General features: G+C 46.8%; 1 protein-coding gene across 1 annotated transcript in view; it reads right to left on the bottom strand.

Annotated features, from left to right (window-relative positions):
* Window positions 1-5,601, bottom strand: part of ATRN (attractin) — a 143,774-nt gene extending 138,173 nt beyond the window's left edge. The window contains exon 1 of the mRNA XM_077782656.1: window positions 5,297-5,601. Within this exon, the coding sequence (XP_077638782.1) occupies window positions 5,297-5,601 (305 nt within the window). The remainder of the gene's footprint in view (window positions 1-5,296) is intronic.
* Between the last annotated feature and the right edge of the window lie 19,929 nt (window positions 5,602-25,530).

Below are 25,530 nucleotides of genomic sequence, written 5' to 3'. Positions count from 1 at the left end.
CAAATTCAGCCCCCAGAGCTAATTTGAGCACTCAAACTGATTTTACTCAAATTGACAACATCCTTGGATCTATTAAGCATCTTCCTGACCTTCCAAAACAAACTGCCTCAGGTAGCTTCTTAAAGACAACAGTTTATATTTAAGCTTTTGACCAAAAGTTCCTATTTATTTAGCAAAGAGAATTCTGATAGTTATTTTCCAGCTCACAACTCTCTCAGGTAGTGATTTACACAAAGCTAGAGATAAAATTCCCCTTCACTGTAATATTCTTTGGCCAAGCACACTCTATTACCACCAAGTCCTTCATAACATTGAATCAGCAACACATAACTGCTCCCATTATATTACTAAAAAGGGAGTTTAAAGGATACACTCTAATCTGTTTTTTTACTTCCCAGCTGTCAGGTTGTATGGTCCTGCTTAGCATTTGCCATCTCCCACCACAAAAAGAGTATTACCATGAAAGGAGCACTAGTGCCTTTACATACAAAATCCATATTCCTGGAATCATTTGGTATTTCGTTATACTGTCAAAATATTATTTTCAGCCGCCATGACACATCCAACTGCCCATCAGTGAGACTACACACACAATCCACATACACTGACTTTTCAATAAGTCAATCATTATCCTGAATTTGTTAATCCAACCCTTTACAATCTCAGGACAATACATATAAGAGAACCAGAGGTCATTTCTTGCTCTGTGCTCTACCTGCCTTGTCTGGTGAGGAGTGGCTGGGGTAGCTGGGAGGGCTCAGCCTGGAAAAACTCAGGGATAGAATGAGAAGAGCTCATTCTCATTCACTCCCTAAAACTCTCTGATGAAAGGGTGCAGCCAGGGGGAGTCGAGCTCTACTCCCCAGGGAACAAGAGACAGGACCAAGAGGAAATGGCCTCAAGTTATACTTCTGGTGGGGGGTGAGACTGTATACTGGGGAAAGGTTGGTCAGGCACTGGAACAGACTGCCCAGGAAAGTGGCTGAGCTGCCGTCCCTGGAAGTGCTCAAAAGCATGTGGATAAGGTTAGTGATGATTTTGGCAGTGCTGGGGGGTGGCTGGACTCGATGATCTTAGAGGCCTTTTCCACCTTTAATTCCATCTGCTAATTAGGCAGCTGGCTGACAACTCAGTTTAGGAAGGATGAGAGGTTGTGTCACTGAGCTGCAGACAGTGCTTTGAAGAGTCTGTTAACCAAGCAGGCAGCATCTTTTTGATTGTACAATAATCAATGCTGCCAATTTCACTCTCAAGTTTGGAGCTCCCAAGCTCCCACTGCTCCAAATGTAATCTCAGGATGCTGCTGCAGCTCTGTGACTAGGGAATTTCTCATCCCTCCCAGCAGCAGCTCCTCTCCTGCCCATACCATGGCAGCTCGAAGCTCACAGCAGCCTCCAGCCAGCCCAGAGCCCTCTGGAGTTTGTACTGAAATAGAAGACACAAGCACATCAGGCACATTCTATGTTTTCTGGTTCAGCATCTGTTAACACCAAGATGTTTATCTTTGAACAACTAAAGCGGCTGGTTCCACATTTTAAAAAAAAGTCATCTGAAGTCCTTCCTAAATCAGCCTTCCACCTCTAAAAAGCACCACCGATCTGGGGTGCGTTACTACTACATCTAACTGCAGTCTAAAAAAAAGTTTTCCCAGGGAAAAAGGGAAATGGAATATTAGAAGACTGCAGCTCAATGCTACAATGTTCATCCTCCACGTGAATGCAAGAAGATGTGAGAGATTAATAGGTTAGTGAAGCACAAGGTGTATCTTTACAATGTAAATGAAAACAGTCAAGGCCACAAATAGAGCCATCACATACATCTAGATAAGATAGGATGATTAACATGCCAAATTTAATTACATCTCTCAGTCCAGCAGATAAGCACAAATAATACACTGCAGTTAGAAAATAATTTTCACCTGCTCTTCTACTTCCCATTTGTACCTATAGCATCTAATAACACACTAGGTCCTTTAAAGCCAAACTCATGACAACAGTGAACCAAACAAAAACCTCCTGCAGAGCCAAGTCTGACAGGAGACAGAGCAAACTCAAGGCATGTGAAAGAAGACACATGACTGCAAAACTATGAACACCGCTTCTCTGCATTTCTCAGAGCTCCAAGTTTAAAGATATTACTAGGAATTTTAACTCCTTAATAAAACTAATAAACAGACAAATAAACCATCTATAAAGAAAAAAATTTATTATATTTTTCAGGCAAACTTTTAGACTAGAATTATATATGAGAAAGAAAAAACGTTTTATCAAAACAGGCAAGAGGATAAAAAGTTTAGGTTCTATTAGCAGTGAATATACACCAATTCTTTTTTCACTTGGCATTACCATTCAGAAAAGAAGCCTCTCAAATCCAGTCCCCTTAAAATAACAAATATCCTAAGTTTCTCCAAGAAAGTAACAGGTATGAGGCTATTCCTTTAAGTTCTCTTCCAGCTAAAAGAAAATGCTTGTCATGACAGTGGCAAAAAGACATTTAAAAGCTACGTTTGGATTGTAAATGTAGGCGAACCCGGTGGGAAGAAATGCTGATGTCTGACTCTAGTTCAGAAGGCTGAATGATTACTTATTATAACTATACTATAATACATTCATATGCTATTTAAAGGATATACTAAAACTACATACTTACTTTTTCTAACTACTATATTTCACTCCCTCACAACTCGTGACTTTCTCGCTCAAGTCCAGCCACAGGTGGATTGTATTGGCCATCAGGCTCAAACAATCCTCACCAGAATCCAAACAAGCAATCACCCCAGGTAAACAAATTTCTAAACACATTCTACACAGGAAAACAAGGAGCAGAAATAGTTTTCTCTTTCTTTCCTCTGTACTCCTCTATGAAAAAAATCTTAAGAGGAAGAAGAATGTGCCTACCACAGTTTGGACTTCCAGGGCTTGCCTAGCCTGGAATCATTTCCATACAAAACCCCTTTCAAACTGTTTACAATACACACTCATCTACAGATTGCCAATAAATATGAATAAAAAAATTAAAGTGTTTTTCTTCCATGCGTTCAGGTTATATAGGCAGTTACCCTCCTCTCACATTCATAAGGAACATCACCGAAGGGTGCTTGGTGTTTTCAGTAGCTCCCCAGTAAAGCAGTCACTGCCTAGGATAATCATCCTTTTTTTATTTCCTTCTTTTCCAGGAATCAGCCCTGCCAGGGAATTCACCTAATGCATGCAGACACACACACTGGCTCTCTCACTGCCACAGCTGACGAATCCAAGGCAAGTAACCATCTCACAGAAATCCTTGCCATAATACGGAAGCCAGGGAGCATGTTCAGCCTATTCCCATTTTCTCATCCAGTGGGATACACCTCAGGCACACAACCCAGCCAAGTAACCCAGCACTAAAAGAATTGCCCCTAGCACTGCAGAAATGCACTTTCTATCGGCATATAGCCCAAAAATCACTGTCCTGTGCAGACACCCCGCATTCCCACACACAGTCGTTTGCACATGTCCTGGACCAATGCAGAGCCAGGGGATTCAATACCCCTGCCCAGAGCCCTCCTTGAGCCTTTTTCTCCTCCAAAAAAAGGACTCTCCCAATACCCTCTATCCTGTCCAATCCCCTCCCACTTGCCCAATCTTGCCTCCCCACAAGCCCAGGAGCTTTTTTCCACCAGGCTGCTACTGCCACTGCCCCTCCCGAAGAGCCAGCAGCATTACAGCTCCAGAAGATGAGCCTTCCAAATGCCAGCTACTCCCATAAGGATACTGCTTCTCTCCCCTGCACATACCTCTCCTGAAAGAGCCTTTAACCAAAACCAGCACCTGCTGATCTGCCAACAAGAGGAGCTTCCTTAACCCCCTCCAAAGACCTCTAGAGTCTCCCCACAGCCCTAACACCCACTTGCACATCCTTCTCCTCCAACCTGTTCCAAGTGTGATCTAGTCCCATGTACACATTAGTCCTTCTCCCCGCCCAGGAACTGGCCCCACACCCACGCTGTCCTCCTCTGTCCACCTGCTCCTCACTGCTCCCATCAGCTTCCAACTCCAGCCACATCCACGCACAAAGCTACCCCCATTCACCCACCATCCTTACACTCCCATTTATCAGTTCCCAAACCTAGCCCTACTGCCAAAAAATATCCCCCTACCCACTCCCCTCCAGCTTTACTTTCTGTCTGGATCTACTAAAATTTAAACCAAACATTTTCCTGGCTGTGCAATCCATCACGCCCAGATCCCCAGTGATCCAGTGCCCTACAACCACTGTTCCTACATAGCCCCTTAGAATCACAACTGATCACCAGTTATGCCTGTGCAACCCCAGCCAACCAACACCAAAAATTCAGCCCCCTTAGAGTTGGCTCTGCAAAACAAACATCCTGTATTCACCAACTGTGGCACTAAACATCCATATTCCATTGCTCTGAGAGCTCCCGCAGGAAGCCCAACCCCTCACCTCCTCTGAGGACCTCCAGACCAAGCCTGCCACACTGTCACCCCATCACACCTATGCTGCCGTCACCCTTCAAGCCTGTTCTCGCACACCCACCTCTCCCTCTGCATCCAAACCCCTTTTGTCCCCTTGCAGGACTACTGCCCATCCCTTTTCACCCACATTCCCCTTAATCAGCCCCATGCTCACACCCTCACTGCCCAGAGACCCAGCCCCTATTGTCCCCTCAACACGGTCCTATCCTGCACTAACACCTGCATCTTTATAGTCACCTACATCTGTCCCTCACTTTTATCATCACCTGGACTGCTGCTCACCTTTACCATCACCTGCGTGCCCCTCACCATTCCCTTGACCTGCCACTCACCTTTAGTGTCACTTCCATCTGCTGCTCATCTTTCATCTCACCTGGTCCCACCCCTCACCTTTAATGTCACCCCGACCCTACTGCCCTCACTCACCCCTGGACCCTGCTCAGACTCCCACCCCGTTTGAGTGCCCGAACCTGCTTCTCGTACCCACCTATTTCCCTCATGCGCTCCTTTGGGCAACCTGACCCGGGCCACCGAGCCACTGCTGTGTCCTCTCCTCTCTCTCTTGCCATGTCCCTCATGCCCATCCCTGACGTGGCTGCCGCACGGTCCCCTCCGTACCCCAACCCAGCCCGATCCCCACGGTCCAAACGAACACCTCACTCAAACCAGCCCCTCACCCTTGAACCAGCCTTTCACCCCCGTAGCCCACACCCAACCCCTCACTCCTGAACCAGCCCCGTCCACCCCAGCCCTAGGCGTCCCCGCGCCCCGCGCCCCACCGCAGGGCACGTCCGGCCCCCCGCCCCGCGGGAGCTCACCTGAAGCGCCCCCCGCAGTGCTGGCACTGATCGCCCACCCAGCCAGGCTGGCACTCGCACTGCCCGGTGCCCGGCTGGCACCGCCCGCCGTTGGCGCACGGCTTGTCGCATTCCTTGGACACCGCCACCTCCTCGCCGGCGGCGGCGGCGGGGCCCAGCACCAACAGCAGCAGCAGCGCCAGCAGCGGCGGCGGCGGAGGCGCCGGTGACCTCCCGGCCCGCCTGCCCGGTGCCCGCCGCGCCATCTGCGGCCGCTGCCGGGTGGGAGCAGGGCGGGCGGGGGGCGGCGGCACAACGCGGACCATCGGCCGCCGCGGGGCCTCCGCCGGTCCCGCTACGGTGGCCGCGAGTGGGGGGGGACCGGGAGGGCGGGGCCGGCGACGTCACGCCGCGGCCATGGCGGCGGGGCGGGGTCAGATGGGGGAGTCGCAGTCACAGGATCGGTTCCACTAATGGCAGGCTCTGGTGTAGAGGGAGTGGAAGCGGTTCTTGGTCCGGTGCTACAGCTGCAGAGCTCTTCACTTACCGGTGAGTTTCTCATCTCACCAAGTTTAACAAGCAGAGTTTAAAGCACATGGCAGTTCCCAAACCATTAAATGGCATTTCCCAGGAAATGAGTCAATTTAAAACTGAGCTGTAAAACTGAAGCCCCTCTACTGCTCCCCATTAGTTAAATATTACAGGTGAGAAAGCAGCGGCTGGCACAGATACAACATGAGCACTGCCCCAGTTAAAGGAGTAATGGAAGTAGCAGAATCAGAATCACTGGAGTGGAAAAAGCCCTCCAGGATCACCCAGTCCAACCTGTGACACCCCCCCCCCCCTATCTTATCAAACAGCCCAGAGCACCGAGTGCCGCGTCCAGGCATTCCTTGGACAGCTCCAGGGATGATGGAGGCTGCACCACCTCCCTGGGCAGCCCCTTCCAAGGCCTGACCACCCTTTCCAGGGAGAAATTCCTGCTGGTGTCCAAGCTGAACCTCCCCAGGCCCAGCCTGAGGCCGTTCCCTCTCCTCCTGTCCCTGTTCTCTGGAGCAGAGCCCGACCCCCCGGCTGTCCCCTCCTGGCAGGAGCTATGCAGAGCCACAAGGTCCAGGCTGAGGCCCCTCAGCCACTCTTGGTGCTCCGGAGCCCTCCTCAGCGTTGTTCCTTTCCCTGGGCACATTCCAGCCCCTTAGTGCCTGTCCTGAACTGGGTGCTCGGGGCTGCCCCAGCACTTGAGGTGCCCCAGCAGTGCCACACAGGGCACGGGCACTGCCCTGGGATGGAGCAACCCCATGCTGGGCCCTACTGCTCCCATGGATGATGGACACATGTTGATTGGGGTCTGTCCCACCAGCATCCCAGGGTGTCCCTGTACCCCAGGTGAGCCCAAAAAGGTCCCCCCAGAGGTGGGGATGTGTCCCCCCTATGTCGGGAATGCCCCTCAGCCACCCCACACACTGTGAGCGTGGGCCTCGAGGCTGAAGGGGAGGGAAAAGGAAGTGTTCAAGACGAGGCTGAATGGGCCTCTGAGCAACCTAGGAAGCAAAATGGAAAGAAATTGTTCTGTGTGAGGGTGTGAGGCCCTGGCACAGGGTGCCAGAGAAGTTGTGGCTGCCCCTGGATCCCTGGCAGTGTCCCAGGCCAGGCTGGACAGGGCTTGGAGCAGCCTGGGACAGTGGAAGGTGTCCCTGCCCACATGACAGGAGTGGGATGAGATGAGATCTAAGATCCCTTCCAACTCAAACCACTCTGTGATTTTATGATATAAAATCAGAAAGTTGTATAAGAAGAAAAAAAAAAAAAGAATCTGAAAAACAGGATACCCTCCTACCCTGGAAAACAAGCTAGTGATCTCCAAGGATTTCTGGGCCTTAATTTTTAACAGCTAAGGCCTGAGTAAGGAAGAATAAAGAAGTTAAAAGTAATTCTCTTCTGAATTTGTGGCAAAACAGCAAACTTTGTTGGACACAGCAAGGATATCCTTTGCAGCAGGAAGGGTGACAATTTCAGACCTTTAAATTTTAACAGAATGCAAAAGACATGAGAAACCTGACAGTGTTTGGAGTTCTTGGGTAACTGTTACCTTTGGTCTGTCTCCAGCAATATGATTGTGTCTGGAGTTACACAAATTGTTTTGAGTGAGGCAAGATGTTGACAGCTGAGAATTTATTATTGAAAGAAAAAAAAAAAGGGTAAAAGATACTATTCACATTTTTCCCTCCAAAAGGGTGACCAGGGTTTAGGTGCAGTAATGCAAAGACACGGAGCAGACTGGGTGGAAATAGCCAGCTCACCATATTTAAACAGTTCATTTGTGTTTAGAAATTCAAATGTTATTTACCTGTCTGAGGGAGGTTTTCAGTAGGACCCTAAGTGATTTCTACATTAGTTGCTGGGATAACAAATGGTGTGGGAATCCAGGGCTTCCCTCTGGCTGCCCTGGAAGGTCTGGGACCCTGGCAGGGGGTCAGGAACCCCCCTGGACAGAGCCCCAAGAAACACTGTCTCTGATCTCTGTCCATGGAAAAGAGTTTTCAATCTTACAGGGTGAATTACAAGCTCTGAGTGTTTGATATAAGTAATAATTAAGTGTGGCACGGGTGCAAAAGTAAAATTTTAGGATTCTAGATTAGGGGTTCAAAGGGGACAAGATGGAGGAAATTGGGTGTGCCTTGTCCTTTTTCTCCTTCTTCATGCCCTCCATGTCTCACTGTGGTGTTGGCATTTTTCTGTTGGTTTAGGCTGGGGACACACTGTTCAACGTAGGTGACAGATATTGGCACATTATTGTAAATCCAGCCCAGGGAGTTTCTGGTATTTAATGTTTGTAACATCACACTGAGGGCAGAGCCCTACACGCTGCCCTGCAGGACAGAGCTGCGGCAGGGCAGCAGAACATGTTATACATAAGCAAGAATAAACAATCTTGAAAACCAGCACAGACAAATTATGGCTTCTTCTTTGGCAATGGGGCAGAAAGACAGAGACTTTTTACAATCTCGGAATCATCAATACCTCCGATTCCAACAAAAGGGTGTTGAGCAGATAGGAAAGAAAACATTCTGAAGAGTGGTTGGGTTTTTCTTGTCAGTCAATTATCTCTAGCAAAACCACTGCTCAGAGAAGATTTTTCCTTTTCTGCTTGAGGCCTCAAGAAGGAGGATGAAATCTTGGGTTTAATTTAAAACTGTTGGGTTGGGCTCACCTGGTATTCAAAGGCAACCAAAACCAAAAACATGTGAGTGATGAGAAATAGGTTGCAAATTCCTTGTAGGCTCTAGAGAAATGGAGGCACAGAGAGGCTATTTCTACATACATCTATATTCCCGGGACACAGACAACTGCCAGCATGCCCTGAATCTGGGAATTCAGATACCCAGTCATTTCCCAAGGTGCTGCCAGAAAAGCCAGTCTGGCTCTGAGATTCAGTCAGCTCAGGATACAGGCAGTGCATGACACTACTCTTTGGATTGTCACTGCGATGGGTGACCCTGGCTGGACACCAGATGCCTTCTAAAACTGCTCTCACTCCCCTCCTCAGCTGGGCAGGAAAAGAAAATACAATGCAAGGCCCATAGTTGGGATAAGGGCAAGGAGAGATTAGTCACCAGTTACTGTCATGGTGAAAAGAGATGGAGGAAATCAGTTTAATTTATTACCAATCCAATCAGAGCAGGGCAACAAGAAATAAACTCCAATCCTAAATCACTTTTCCCCCCACCCCTCCTTCTTTCCCAGGCTCAATTTCCCTCATGCTTCTCTCCCTCCTCCTTCCAAGTGGTGCACGGGGGCAGGGAATGGGGCTGTGCTCAGTCCTTCACACTGTCACTGCGCTCCTTCCTCCTCAGGGGTTGGACTTCTCACACTCTGCCTCTCCTCCAGCCTGGGCTTCCCATGGGAACACAGTCTCCTTCAGGCATCCCCATGCTCTGCCATGGGGTGTTCATGAGCTGTACGTGGATCTCTGCACCCCCACACCCTCCATCCATGGCTCCATCAGACATGGAGGGAAGCTCCAGCGCCTCCTCACAGGAGCCACCCCTGGATCAAAGCCTGCTCACCCAAACCCAGCACAGTCACACAGGTGCTGCCAGCACAAGTTGCTCCCACTAAGTGATGCCAAAAGATTCCAAACATTGGAAGTGTTGCTGGCATGGCTCTAAAACAATGTATGGATTAGCCAGATATATCCAGCTCAGGGCTGGGGTTGGAATCTGCTGTCAAATCTTACCCCCATTCTCTACTTTGTGTCTTCTTACATCTGTTTTTGTTCACTTGCAGTTATCAGTGATAACAGTACTTGTATTTTCACAACATCTGCTCCCCCATTTCTTGCCAAACATAGCTCTCTGTTGCACAAAGGACAGAAAGTAAAAACATTGGGTAAGGGTGGAAATAAACTTGGAGAAATTGTTCCCATCCTAGATATCAGTTGAATTTCTCTTCACTGGTATCAGATTTAGTGAACTGCTTCTATGCTCAACAGTTTTTTGGGTTTTTAACCAGCTAGGCGGGTAAAGCACAAGATGCCATCCATCCTTGGATCTCTCCCCACCCTGTTCCCCACAGCAGATTCCATAGAATCACAGAATCACAAAATGGTTTGGGTTGGAAGAGACCTCAAAGCTCATCTCATTCTAACCCCCTGCCATGGGCAGGGACACCACTCCATACAGCAGATTCCTCCAAGTCCTGTCCAACCTAGTCTTGAATGCTTCCAGGGATAGGGCAGCCCCAACTTTCCTGGGAAATTAGCAATTCAAAAGGTTTTTGCAGTTGGAGAATCAAAAATGTTTTCTACCAGACAGAATTGTTAGATCTGTGCAGTGGTTGATGGTTGTTTTTTATCAAGCAAACTTCAAATCACTTAAAAAAAGAGTTAAGAAGGGTCACCCAGTGAATGAGAACAGGAAGAGAGAGTTCTGACAATAAAGCAACAAATTCTGACAATAAAGCACCTAACAGAGATGCCTGTGGCAAATCTCAAATACTTGGGAGAAGAGTAACATCTGTGAGTGTTGCACAAGAGAAGAAATCCTTTCCTAGCCTTGTTAGTGATCATGCTGTCCTCCCTGGCACTGTCTGTATCAAATATTAGCTGCAGGAGATAATTACTGTTATATTAACTTCAATCTGTCTCATTTTAACATGCAAAAAATGTCAAAAAATACTTTTGGGTTGTTGTTGTTGGCTTGGTTTTTGTTTTGGTTTGGTTTTGGTTTTGTTTAGGTTTTTGGTTTGGTTGTGGTGTTTTGGTATGGTTTTTGTTTTGTTTTGTTTTTGTTTTTAAATATTGACAAGCAACTTGCTGACATGAAATATCATTTGGAAGGAGAGGAGTTAGGTTAGCCCAAAGTTCTGACTTGGCTGTTTTTATTTCAAAAGACAAAAATATTTCATAATAGATATACTAGAATGGTTAATACACCCTTTCCTGGTAACAGGCACAGCAGGCCTATGGTGTTTTTGCAAACTACACATAGGGAGGGCTTTGCCTTGACAGATGGAAGGGCCCTGTGTATCACAGCTGAAAACATATCGTCAGAGCAACACTTTAGTGACTGATCTCTGCTCTCTGGTGACCAGGGACAGGACCAAAGGGAATGGCTGAAGCTGTGTCACAGAAGATTTAGGTGAATATTAGGAAAAGATTCTTCCCCCAGAGGGTGGTCAGATGCTGAACAGGCTCTCCAGGGTTTGTGGAGGCCCCAGGGCTGCCAGAGCTCCAAAAGCATTTGGACGATGCTCTCAGGCACGGAGTGGGGTTGGTGGAATGTCCTGTGCAGAGCCAGGAGCTGGACTTGATGATCCTTGTGGATCCTTTCCCACTCAAGCTACTCTGTCCGCAATATTCTATGACTCACACAACTTTGTGCAGTATGTGAAATAAGCAACCGCTTCCATGGACATTGATGTTGGACAACTATAATCAAGCAAGTACAACATGCAAGTACCACCAGCACTGAATTAGGTCTGGAATGAGGAGTTAAACTCACCTCTATTCACTCTTGCTGCCAAACATTTATGGCTCCATCTGTTGTCGTTATGTGTGCAGTTGAATCCATATTTACTCAGCACATATTTGCTCTGTATATAAGCCAAGTACTACCCACTTCATATGCCCAATGACAGGATATCCGGATATGCTAATGAATGAATTGGCCTCTGGGGTGAAATTATGTCTGCATTAAGAAGATTTACATTGATATTAATAATGTCAGAGCATCATTGCTGATGGCTGAGTCATGGCTGAGCTGGGTATCACAGACATGTAAACAGTGAATCTGCCCTAGGAGGCTGGTTCAATGGTATGTTTATCAACATGGATCAAGTAATGGTGATATCAGAGGTCAAAAATCACATGAAACCATAAGCATAATACTGCATTGTACAAGCTTTTTATCTGCTGCTGAGATGAACTCACCAGAGTCCTGACCTTCAGAAATAACTCCCTAGCGAAGGGCCTGGAATCAAGGCCCTTTTATCCAATTATCTTGAATTCCAATTATCTTGTAACCCAGCATTGCTATTTTTTCTACTCCTCACCCAACCTGCTACTTCCACCCATTACAACCTCTGCCCACATACCCAAATCCTCAGCACCTTGCACCCTGTCTCTTCTGTTGAAGGTTCTTCCATTTTCCCCAACTCTGAGGGTTTCACTTCCGCAGCACCAGTGAAGTCTGAATCCAAATAAGATTATGGCCAGACCAAAATGTATTCACTTAAGATGATTGTTTGCTGCCTGTGGACATGTGTGAGGCAACTCTACACATAAAACTGCCTCATGGTCTTATCATAAATCCCAGAACAGTTTATGTTGAGAGGAACCTTAAAGACCATCTTGTTCCACCCCTTACCATGGGTGGGGCCACTGTCCCAGGCTGCTCCAAGCCCTATCCAACCTGGTCTTGAACACTCCCAGGGATGGGGCAAACAGCTTATCTGGGCAACCTGTACCAGGGCCTCACCACCCTCCCAGGGAAGAATTTTTGCTAATGTCTACTCTAACCTGCCCTCTGGCAGTGGAAGTCATTCCAGTGGCTGTCATTCCAGGCCCTTCTTTAAGATTTCTCTCCAGCTCTCTGGTGACTCCTTTGGACCCTGGAAGGTGCTCAAAGGTCTCCCTGAAGCCTTCTCTTCTCCAGGCTGAACAGCCCCAATTCTTCCTTCAAAACACTCACTGGTTTTGTTTAATATTTTTTTTTACTCTCCAGATTTCCTGCTAACAACTCACATTTATTTTGTTTTGCTTCCCTTGATCCTGTCCCAGACCTCACACTGGCATAAGTCCCCCTCATACCAAAGAGCTTTTCCGCCCAAGTTTCTGAGCTGATACAAATGTCAGAATGGCAGGAGTGAGCACAGAAACCCTCGATTTTCTACCCACCAACTGGAAATCCTGCTATGAGCATGTTTGACTATACAAATCCAATTATTAAGCACATTTAGGTATAAATTCAGAGTTTGCTAGAGGTCTAGTTTGATCTCTCTTTTTCCTTTATTTAGATGTGGATGGCCAAAGGTCCTTTGAAAAAGTGCTTAATAAGGGCAGAAATATAGTAACTCAAGTGCTTCCAGGAACAAAGGTCTAGAGATTTGCAGGCATATTAATGATGAGTAACAGAATAATAACTACATCTGCACAGTTGCTTTAGATTTTTATGATAGGGGAAAACTATTAATAAAACTTTATTGAAGCACAGAAATTGGGAGAGAAAATGAAGAGCAGTGCACTCTTCCAAAGCTGTTGAGGACACAGTGGTTAGTGAGAGTGTGAAAACATCATGTGGACTTGGGTTTATGTGCAGGGCTCTGGAAGAACTCTAATGATTACAATAATTTGGGGTTTGGTTTTCCATGTAATTCAAAATAAACAGTATTTCATAGGATCATAGAATGTTTTAACTTGGAAGGGACATTAAAGATCATATATAGAATCAGGAAGACTGCTGGATCCGTCCAGGTTCAGCAAAAAGCATCTCAGCCTCCAAGTTACTTGCAGTGTATCTGCTTTGTTTCTTTTTTGTAGATTTTCTATTTTATGGTCATGTCTTGACAGAGATTCATGGAATTCATTTATCTCCATCTGAATTTAGGGAGAAGATGTGTAGGCTCTGAAGTGCAGCATTTGATGGCCTCAAGTTGGGTAACTATGAAACCAAGATATCTGTTTGGGAAAATGTTGATTTATATAGACCAGGTACTAAAGGGCCAGACCTGGGAAGTGTGGCTCCCAGCCCAGAGCCATAATCTCTCTAAAGCCACTCCTCCATACCCCTGGCATATTTTGAGATAACCTGCACCTTAACAATGAAAATAAAAGTATTGTATAAAGAACAAAGAGTGAAAAAGAAAAACAAAGTCAAAATACTTGTGTGTCTTGGGAACGGAAAAATCATTTCAGCGAGCCATCTCTGACAGATATTTTTTTGAAAACTAATACTGAATAGTAAATTTGCTGCAAGGAAAAAGCTAACTACATGCTCAAACCACAATATCTATAAAAAGAAAGGCTATGTTTGCAAGCAATTCTTCTCAGAGGAATCATCCAGGTCCAGACTGCTCCCTGGAAGGAGCATTAACTACATCAGGCTTTTTTTCAAGCATGGAGCAAAGTCCCAAGTGTAGCAAGTAATTGAAAGATCATTGACCAACAATAGCAAGTTAGATGCCGTCAGGGAGAGCCTGAATGCTATACAAACAGCTCTGTCTCCCTCCTTCCTTCCAGCACAGCACCCAGCAAGAGGATATCAAAAAGCATTCACAGTCACAATGTGACCCTCCACACATTCAGCTCAGGGAAGGGGCTGAAAAGAAAGGAGGTGCCAGCATTATTCAGGGTGTTCTTGGGAGGAAGAAAGGGAGGCATGACAGTTTTTTATATTCAAAAGCAAACCCCAGACAAAACAGTGAAGACAGGCTGCACATTGTTCAGAGCTGCTAGACATTCTGCGTTTCTCACGGAGAAGCATCTCTGCTGTGTCTGATCTCAGCAACCCCTGCTCTGATGTCGGGGCTGGCGGGGGTGGCTGGTGCCCGTGGTGGTTTGCTAGAGCAAGAGCCATGGCAGCCCCACAGTGAGTGCAAGACTCACCCTGCTAACACCATCCCTAGGGTGCAGACAGGCAGGCAGATTGTGCCACATATGTCTGAGGAGGTCTCACCCCCCCTAGAGAGATTTACTGACAAGGAAGAGGAGGAAGGGGAGGATATGCTATTGGATTAGTGCTTCTTGGTCCTCTCTTCTGCCTCAACTCATTTGCAGAAGCTCCAGAAGCACAACACTTCCTTGCCTCAGCCTTTTCTGTTGGGAGTTGAGCAGTGCTGCCCAGCCCTCTCCAGCACACCTACATGGAAACATGATTGCTGCCCTTGACTTGCAGCCTAGCACTGGCTGACTCACATATCTGTGGTGGAAACACCTTCCCCAGTCAGCCCCTGGTACTGCCATTCCCTTGGCATTTTTACTTCCTGGGAGCAGGCATGGCCCCATCAGAGGGACTATAGGGAGGTCAGGCACTGCGTTTCCAGCTGCAACACAGACAGGCCCTGTACAATACCCAGCCTCTGCTGGGTGCAATTCCACCACGAGTTCTCTCTCTCCCCTCTGGCTCATATATCAAGTTGCTTCCTTCCAGCTCTTGGGACAGATGTTGGAATGGTGTTCACTCTCTGGGAGAAGATACTGAGCTCCATTTTCTCAGCTGCTTGAAGCCTTAACCACCCTCCCTGGCTATAGCCAAGGAAACAGCAGTGGCAAGAGACACCAGCCTTGGGCTCCAGGGCTGTTTTGGTGACTCTCTGTCAAAAATCCCTGCTTCTCACCTGAAGGGAGCTCCAGCTTCATACCAGTCAAATACCATCAGCTATAGGAGAGCTCCTCTTTTTTCATGGTATGGTACTTCACCTCTGCTCTGGAGACAGGCTGTGTGTTCAGCCTGGGGATGAGAAATATCCAGGGAGACCTTTGAGGCAACCCCAGTGCCTGGAGATCCTGAAGAACAATCTGGATGCAATCCTGTGCCATGTACTCTAGGATGACCCTTTTTGGGCAGAGAAGTTGGACCAGGTGGCCCACTGTAGTTGCTTCCAACCTGACCAATTCCAAATATTCTGTGAATAAAGGGGCTCCAAGAAATCTGCAGTGGGACTTTGAAAAATGACCTGGAGTGACAGAAAAGGGGGAACAGATTCCCACTGTTATAGAGCAGGTTAGATGGGATATTTGGAAGAAATTGGGCACAGAAGCTTTTGCTGCCTCATCCCTGGAAGTGTCCAAGGCCAGGCTGGATGGGGCTTGGAGCAACCTAGTCTAGTGGAAGGTATCCCTGGCCATGGGAGGAGGTGGAATGAGATGGTCTTTAAGGGCCCTTCCAATCCAAACCATTCTGTGATTCTATGAATCTGTAAGTAAAATTAGTACTGGAGTAGCAGCATTCATCAGTAAGTGACCTGGGTGGACTGCTTGCTTCCCTGGGTGAAGTTATGCTGGTTTAAACCAACTTAATAACTGGCTGGGGACTGTATTGGCAGAACATATGCAAACCCTGCTGTTCAGCCACCTCGGGCCAAATTGGTTTCTTTAGCCATGGAATCTCTGGGATACAGAGGCTCACATTTATAGAAAGTTTATGAAACTACACTTTATCCAAGCTTTTATACATGGACTCATTGTTAAGAGAATGACTGGTCTGGCTGACTTCCGTGGGAGGAGATGGATGTGTAGTTAAACTGGTGCCTGTGGCTGAAGAAGAGGGGAACTTCCCCATGTGCTGGTCTGTGGCCTGTTGAAACAGCACACAAGGAACTTGGGTTTTAGATTATATCAACACATTTTGCTTCCTCCTATCATGACAGGCCAAACCAGTAAAGATTTACTGATTTTATATTGAAACCAGTTCTGCAAACACCTCTCCAAAATAGTTGAGCAAAGTATAATTGGGGTAATAGAGCCCAGGATAATAACAGCATTGAAGCAGGTATTTTGCTAGAGGTTGCATGAATAGCACTGAAGAGTAGGAAATGCCTATAAGGGGGGGATGGACATACAGAGAGCACACAAAATACAGGGGTGAATTATGGATGAAGTAAGCAGGACTGTGGAATTGCAGAAAAATTGAAGTTGGAAGAAATCTCTCCTTCCACCAAGCAGCTCAAACCATCTTGGAGAAATATTTGGGGCTTGAAGATACATGACTAATCAGCACCTCTGAGCACTAAATCAAGATTAATAGTTTCATGCAAGTTAACTGCAGTATGGCTGCAGATGCCTACATATTAACAGGGCTTAACAGGGGATTAAACCAATTTTAGGAGTAAAGAACCTTGGAAGCATGTTTGTTCCTCCCTTGGGACAGGCAGTGCAACTCCATCAGGAGGAGTACCACCAGGTCATGTGTTTTGGGTGGCACAGAGGGGATGAATAAACTGCTTGGAGCAGACCTGCAGCAGCCTTTGCCCCACTGGGTGAGTCATTGCAAAATCCAGGAGCCAGGGCAGAGGGGTCAAGAGGAAAGGGAGAGAGAAGTGAACAGAGTAGGAAACAGATGTTACCATACAACTGTTTTGTGTAGGATTTACAACAGTTCATGGAGTCAGAGGCAAGAAAGGACCATAAGCTCATGGAGGCTGACTTCCTGTATTTTGGTTCCATCCTGTTGCCTTAGGTGCAGACTGTACTCCTACCCCATTCACAGTCCCAGAGGGTCTCACATCTCTGGGCTCCCAGATTGTGCTGTAAAAACTCAGCTCTGTAGCACAATTTGGGGTGATGGCTACTGCAATTTGAGCCCTGTGCAGCTGTTCAAGGAAGCAGAACATCTGGCTCAAGAAGAAGATTTCTGTGGAATCCCTTGGGAGGAAACAGTCTTTCATTATAATCCAGAAAGGTCTGGAGAGCTGGATTTAATTTTTTTTTTCCAGTTTAAATAAATGTGACTTAAATGTAAAGTGTTGTGATCTATGAAATAAATACAGAAAAGATTTTTCACATTTCTTGCAGTGCTTTGAGCTCTCCTCAATATAATCATGTGAGTGTCTAGTCTGAGCACAGACAGACAAGGAGGAAAGGTGGGAGGCAAATGAATGTGAAAAAAAAACACCCCCAGTTCAGCACAACTGCAAGTGCAGGTTCACAATTATTGGGAGATGACGAGACACCTGCCAAAACAAGAAATGCTGGTTTAGAAAGAGCAGAACTGTCTTGTGCAGACTCTGCTGACAGGATCTACCCTGAGCACACAAAACTGGCTGCTGCTGTATTTGAGAATGCAGATGAAAACAGCGGGTTCTTCCGCAATGAGGCACGCCCCAGGGGTGTCTTTATAACAGGATTGTGTGTTTTAGAAGTAACATTGGATAGAAGCATTATCTGGGAATCTGTGAGTCAGCTTGTGTTTGGTATTGGCAGATAAATATACTAATAAGCACATGCAATAATAGCCACCTTGAAGGAGCAGCCTCAATTGCTGATATGGCAAACAGGTTTGCTAACAATGTGCAGAGATTGGCATTAGGAAGTGGTCGTGGTTGAGTCCTGAACAGTCAGTTCAGGAGAGGCAGGAAAATGCATTCCTTGGCTGAACTGTGCTCCAGCAATGAGTAAGAGGTGAGGGCTTTTCTGGAGCCTCAAAACCATCCTTGCTTCAGGCCAGAAGTGTTGCATGGGCTACGGGTTACTTGATATTTTGTGGGTAGCATTGCCTCTGTCCCCAAGGGTGGGACTCACCTCAGCAGGCCTGTGAAACTGGCCGCAACTGGAAGATGTTTAGGTGAGATTTCAGGAAGAAATTCTTCCCTGTGAGGGAGGTAAGGCACTAGTACAGGCTGCCCAGAGAAGCTCTAGCTGCCCCATCCGTGAGAGTGTTCAAGGCCAGGTTGAAGCAACCTGATCTAGTGGAAGGTGTCCCTGCCCATGGCAGGGGGTTGGAATGAGATTTAGCTTTTAGTGCCCTTTCACTCCAACCCATCCTGTGATTATGTCTTCTTCAGGGGCTTTTTCTGTAGTTAGTAGAGAATTGATCACTAGTCTGGGGCACCTCTCCTATGTGGAAAGGATGAGGAACTTGCAATTGTTCAGCCTGGAGAAGGCTCCAAGGAGACCTTATTGCAACCTGTCAGTACTTCTAAGGCAGCCTGAAAGAAAGGTGTACAAAAACATTCAAAGCAAATTTTGTCTTTGAAACAGGAAATCAAAACTGTGCCATACTTTGGCCTGCAGCTGAATGTGAATGAGATCCAATTATCTGTTGTGTTTGGAAAGCCTTTAAAGGCTGAGGAGAGAGTACACACCATAGGGCTGCAGACACCTATGTACAGCACCTCAAAAATCTGTAGATTTATGCAGTTCATAGAATCATCTCGTTCCAATCCCTTGCCGTGGCAGGGACACCTTCCACTAGAACAGGCTGATCCAAGCCCTGTACAGCCCGGCCTTGGACACTGCCAGGGATCCAGAGATGCTATCTCTGTGCAGCCTGTGCCAGGGCCTCACCATCCTCACAGGGATTAATTTCTTCCCAATTCCTTCCCAATAACCTATATAATCCTGCCTTCTGTCAGTGTGAAGCCATTCCCCCTTGTCCAAGGCCCCTCTCCAGTTCTCCTGGAGCCCCTTTAGATGCTGAAATGTGCTGAAAGGTCTCCCCAGAGCCGTCTCTTTCCCAGGCTGGACACCCCCAGCTCTCCCAGTCTGTCTCCAGAATAGAGGGGCCCCAGACTGTAACAGGCATGTTAGACATCCCCATACACATAACAGATGTGCTTTCAGGGCCTCAGCTGAGATCAGAGGTTTGATGTGCAGGACGTCAAGCAAAACAAAAGATGTTTTCTGCCTCAGAACCTCCCAAGTGAGTGGCAGGAAGGACTTGGCCAATGGAGGAGCCAAGCAAAGAAGATGAGAGGAATGGTGAGCATGGAACTGAAGAGCTGTGATTTTTGCAGACTTCAGCAAGAGGTGACCTTCTAGGCACTGTGGGGGGCAGTGCACCGGCAAGATTGAGAAGCAACTGAAAGAAAAAGCGTGCAAAATAGTCAGATTTTGGGGGCTGCAAAAGGCTGCTCTATGGAGAACAGAGTGACAGTTGCAAAGAAGGTGCTTTGTTTGGTGGAGGCTCAGACTGTGAGGCAGGGGAAAGATGGAGTGCAATGTGTTTGAGCAATGTGTTTGAGAGATGAGCTGGGAAGATGAACCCAGCAGCAATGGGGGAGTACAAACATGCTCTCAGAGAGTGCCATAGATAACCCAACTCCTCAGACCACCTTTCAACCCTTCAGCTCACACAGAGACATCATGACCACATAAAGTGTCTCTTTTTCACAATGAGCCCCATTTTACTTTTATTACTCTTTCACCCTCTCTTTGCTTAGCAATGAATGGATTACCTTTGGGTCAAAATAGCAAGAAAGAGGTTGTTCATCTGCACACAGAACTCAAGGTAAAGAGTGAGGAACATGAGGGGAAAATAACTCACCTTGTGATGAGAGGGATTATGAGTGGGAACCAGGGGGTAAAGAATGGGAATTTTCATGCTGGAATAATTTTAACAACACAAAACAACCACCTTGCCATAGTTAAGTGCTAAGAAATAACAACTTGCCATTAAGTCATCACATTATAGTCTCAACAGTGATCGTGTAGAAGCCTCAATATCCATGGTGTCAAACCAGGATATTCACAGGAAGATTAATGAGCATTTAAAACATGAAAGCTCCTCACCAGAAGGCTTTCTCCAGGAATTGCCTGCAAGCTCAATTGTTGTTACTTAAATAAACAGAACAGTATTGTTGAATATGAACATTTTTACATTGTCTTATAAAATTGTCAGAATAAGGGTGAAGAGGAAGTATTTTACAGCAAATATCCACAGGCAAATCTATTTTCTGCATAATTTTCCACTGCTTTAACACCCCAAACTCCCTAATTTGCCTACAGGTACTATGCTGCAATCTGTGCTTTCTGACACCATTTTAGGGAGTCACCTGCCCTGGAGAAGGGTTATTTCATACAATCATGGAATGGGCCTTTAAGATCACCTAGTTCCAAACACCTGTCCTGGGCAGGTATGCTGCTCACCTCGATTTCTTCTAAAGCTGTTTTGTGAGGGATGTTGATATATAATTTTGTCCTGGTTTAGGGCAAGAAACTCTCATTTCTATATTTTGTTCTGGTTTAGGGCAAGAAATTCTCATTTCTATATTCTTTTTCATGGTGTGAAAATATCTCCACCTTCTTCTGACCAGTCTCACAGAGCATGGCAAACTCCTGGCTGATGGCTAGAAGAGTTGCAGAAACTTCTGAGGAACACCTCATTCAAGAATTGGGACTGCTGGTGTTACTTTCCTCAGCCTGGTAGCTCATATTAGAGGAAAAGGATAAAAAAGGCTTAGAGGAGGTAACTGGTCTTGTGTTTGGATGGGAATCGCTGTGAAGATGGTGATTAAATGCTCTGCTGTCTGTTTTTAGAGGATTTGCCTTGTGGGAGGTGAACCTATAAAAGTCACCTGTCTACTTAGGAAGTGCTGATAGCTGATAAACAGGCAAGGCAGGAGGGTGGATGAGGGTGACTCAGGAGCAAGACACTCTCAAGGAAATGAACTCTCTTTGTAGATACTGAGATCATTAACTTGTTCTAGCCTCTGTCATCCAGGACTGAGATTTGTTACATGAGCTCAAACTCCCCTTAGGAGATGTTGGACACTTCACATGGGGTGAAGCCATGGGGTTTCATGGATCATTGGCCACCTCTTGTTTCCAGAAGGAAACTGACATCAGATGGGTGGAGAAACCACTGAACCAGCATCAGTGGAGATGACCAGGTGCAGGAGTGACAACCACTTAGAATCACAGAATCACAGGATGGTTTGTGTTGGATGGGAGTGAAAGAATATGTGCTTTAACCCCTCCCATGGGCAGGGATACCACTCACTAGATCAAGTTACTCAGGGCCACATCCAGCTTACCCTTGAACACTTCAAGGGATGGGGCCATGCAAAACCTTGTTGAGAAGGCTCAAGATATTAACTGGAAAATCTCTTCTCAGTGTCTGATGTTCCTCAGTAAGTCTGCAAATCAGAGAACCTGTTTATAATATGTGAGTCTTGAGAACCTCACCCCTGGGGTGCTCTGACCTGCATGTATGCTGCCCTAAGCCACTGTAGCCACCAAGTTGGGATAGTTCATCCTAGACAGTTCAGATCACCTTCTCGTTAGCCTGTCTCCACTACAGGGTGACAGAATCAGGTCCAAGAACCTACAGACAGATAGAAATTGGCCTGTCAAGTCCTCTGTTTTCCAGTTTCTTCACTGCTGAGTTAAACTAAGCTACATGAGAACAAATTCACAGAGAGCATCCAACATCTTCTCTGTCCCTGACATCTTCTGTAATTATGCAGAGGACTTGTCCATCCCACTGGCATCGCTAGTTTCTGCACCAAATGCCTGGATCAAACCCACAAGTAGCTCTTCCAGGTTACATATTAGGAAGTTCTTTACTACAAGGATAGTGAAGCCCCTCTCTAGGCAAGTTGTCTAGAGAAGCTGTGGCTGTCCCACCCCTGGGACTGTCCAAGGCCAGCCTAGATGGGGCTTGGAGCAGCCTGTACTAGTGGAAGATGTCCCTGCCCATGGCAGGCCATCAGGACTGGATGGTCTTTAAGGTCCTTTCCAACCCAAATAATTCCATGATTTTATGAAGGCCGCAGGTCACTTGCCCTTAGCACAATGCATCACAGTCCCATGACTTATGTTATAAATCTGCTTTCGAGATCTTGCAGACCCAGGATAAAGTCCTGTACTTTGCCGTCTCCTCCTGATTGCCCCTGATATATCCCAGCTCCCTGATGCTAGTAGGGACACACTGCAGTCCACTCCACCTAGCACCAGCTGCCTACAGCCCCAGCAACTTTCTTTCCCTTCCAGCTTGCAAAAGCCAGGCTACAGCACCTCAGGTATCCAGAAACCCCCCATTTTGCATGCAGGAGACCATCCCCTCTGTGCCATGCACTTACCCTTCCCCAGCTGATCCCAGTCACAGACAAGTTCCAGCAGTTTCTCTTTGCAGGGTTTTGTGCAACATTCAAAGCAAGTGCATGAACTACTTGGGAACAAAGCCTTTTCCTCGAGGAAACACCCTTGAGAAGGCACCAGCTCTTACCACATTCACAGTCTGACAGCTTCTGGCAGCCCTTGGCTTCCCCAAAATGCACCCCAGCTGCTTCTGAATGGGAGCTGCTATAGGGAGGCAAGGTAAAAAATAGTTGCATAGGAATTGGTTTCTTTCTGGTGTAGTTGGAAGAGAAGAAGGGAATGAAAAGGAAAAGCTTAGTGACATCAGACTTGGCTTTCCAGAGCAGAGCATCTGAGTACCTCACTTCTGCATCCAGTTGCCTCACTTCCCTGCCCCACTCCCAGCATTCAGCCAGCTCAGCTCTTGGCTCAGCTCTAGTTGAATGCAGACAGATTTTTCCCATGAGGGTGGGGAGGCCCTGGCACAGGGTGCACAGAGCAGCTGTGGCTGCCCCATCCCTGGAAGTGTTCAAGGCCAGGCTGGAGGGGGCTTGGAACAGCCTGGTATAGTGGAAGGTGTCCCTGCCCATGGCAGGGGGTTGAACTGAATGATTTTTAAGGTCCCTTCTAACCCAAACCATCCTGTGTCTGTATTATTCTACGATCTGATACATAAACACTGTCGGGACAGCAAACAAGAAACTTCAGGCTTTGAGATCTGGCTTTGCAGCTTTGTCATTCTTCAGTCCTCAGCGCAGGATTTTTGGTGCAGTGTCTTCTGCTCCAAGCGATTTCCCACTCCAGCAAATAGGCTGGCTGCTGCAAGGCAGGAGCACAATATATCTGCCCGTAGCAGCTGAATTGGCCTAAGCTCTGCAGAGCTAATCAGCCATGAAAATGCCCCTCCTTGCCATTCTGGAAGAATTGACTTTAATGATGAGACATTCTATTTTGAGTCTGTTCAAAAGGGTAGGATGCCTTTCAGGGAGATTTCAACTCATCCTTGGGAGCATCCCATGCAGTCAGAGAGCTCAGAGCTTTCTCTTAACCCTCTCCTAACCTGGAGTCAGGAATTTCAGAAGCTCAATGCAGGACTAATACAAGACTTGGAATTATAATATATATAATTAATACAAGGCTTGACATTTGCATTTTTAAAATTATTTTTTGCTGAGATCTCCTTAATGTGTTTTTCCCAGCCCTGACATTCTGCAAGTGCTGGTGATCCATCATGCTCCACATCTCCAGCTCCCACATCACCCTTGGCATTCTTGACCACCAGAATCATAGAATGATCAGGCAATCACAGAATATGTTGAGATGGAAAGGACTGTCTTGTTCCACCCCCCTGCCATGGGCAGGGACACCTTCCAGTATCCCAGGTTGCTCCAAGCCCTGTCCAGCCTGGCCTTGAACACTTCAGGGACGATATCAAGGATTATCACAGAATCACAGAATAAACTAGGTTGGAAAAAACCTTTGAGATAATCCAGTCCAACCTCTAACCTAACATTACCTTATCAACTAAATCACGGCACTGAGTGTGCCTCATCAAGCCTTTTTTTAAACACCTCCAGGGATGGTGACTCTGCCACCTCCCTGGGCAGCCCAATCCAATGCCAAACCACTCTTTCTGTGAAGAATTTTTATCATCTAATACCTAGCCTAAACTTGCCCTGGCACAGCCTGAGGCTGTGACCTCTCATCCTGTCACTGTTCCCTGGGAGAAGATACCAACCCCACCAGGCTACAACTTTCTTTTGGGCAATTGCAGAGAGTGATGAGGTGTCCCCTGAGCCTCCTCTTCTCCAGGCTAAATACTGCCAACTTCCTCAGCTGCTCCTCACAGAGCTTGTGTTCCAGGCCCTTTTCCATCCTGTTGCCCTTCTCTGGATACATTTGAGCATCTCAAGGTCCTTCCTAAACTGAGGGGCCCAGAAGTGGACACAGTACTCAAGGTGTGGCCTCACCAGTGCCAAGTAAAGGGGAAGAATGACCTCCCTGCTCCTGCTGGCCACACTGTTCGTGGTACATTCTGGGAGACGTCCTATAACATCTCCCTGGAAATGTTCCTGCACATTGTGTTTAGCCCAATGTCCTAGCACAGCTACAAGGATACAATTCCTGTCTCCTGTCCTTACATCTGTGTTCTACCTCCCGTCTCACATTCAGGCAGCCATAGATGGGATTTATCTCCCGCATGCAGAGGGCTGTTAATTGTGCCTATGTTCAGGCTGGCAATGCCAGCAGGACCCTGTGCTGCTATTTTCCCTCATTATTCCCTGTATCTCCCTAAGGCAGCAATTTTTTCTCATGCGTCCCCTCTCTGAACAGCATCTCCTAATATCCCAGTCTCAGCCGTGGGAGCTATGAAATATGATAGAAATGATGGGACATTTATCCTATCTCCCAGCTGGGCTGCACTGACTGCCAGGGCTTTTTGTCCAGATTTAGGACACAGCTGCAAACAATAATTTGTGAGTCAGGAGCTGAGATTTTTAGGGGGCTAATAAAGATCCTCCCCATTAGTGAGTTGGGTGGAGATGGTCATCTTGAAAGGAAGTTGTTGTAAGGTTCCCTGGAGGAGAATACTTCCTGTGGAAGAAGGCATTTCTCTCTGTGAGAACAACCTGATCTATCATACTAGTTTTTAGTAAGTAACTATAATAACTAATTTATTATTAGCAGACGGAGAGAGCTGAGGGTGTTCAGCATGGAGAAGAGAAGGCTTCAAGGAGACCTTACTATCCCTTCTAGTGCCTAAAGTGGCTTCAAGAGAGCTGGAGAGGGACTTTAGACAAGGGAATGGCTTCACACTGGCAGAAGACAGGTTCAGATGGGATATTGGAAAGAAATTCTTCCCTGTGAGGTTGTTGAGGCCTGAAACAGGCTTCCTGGAGAAGCTGTGGATGCCACATCCCTGGAACTGTCCCAGGCCAGGTTGGACAGGGCTTGGAGCACCCTGGTCTAGTGGAAGGTGTCCCTGCCCATGAAAAGGATTGGAATGAGATGGTCTGTAAGGTCCTTTCCAACCATTAAATGATTAACAATAATATTATCTGGTTTTGCAGCAGCACCTGAAGTTACAAAGACAAAGAATGTACTGGTCATGCCACTCTGAAGAGGACATCCCTACCATGGGGCTGATAAGGCTAGATGCATTTTTTGGGTCACTGTGATCAGCTATGACCTCCCAGGCTGGGTCTGAGATGGCTCAAAATTTACACCCAGGAGTCATATC

This window comes from Lonchura striata, chromosome 4 (assembly GCF_046129695.1).
Source record: "Lonchura striata isolate bLonStr1 chromosome 4, bLonStr1.mat, whole genome shotgun sequence".
NCBI classification, from domain to species: Eukaryota; Metazoa; Chordata; class Aves; order Passeriformes; family Estrildidae; genus Lonchura; species Lonchura striata.
Note: the sequence above shows the minus strand (reverse complement) of the source record. Positions and strands in the feature narration are given on the sequence as shown.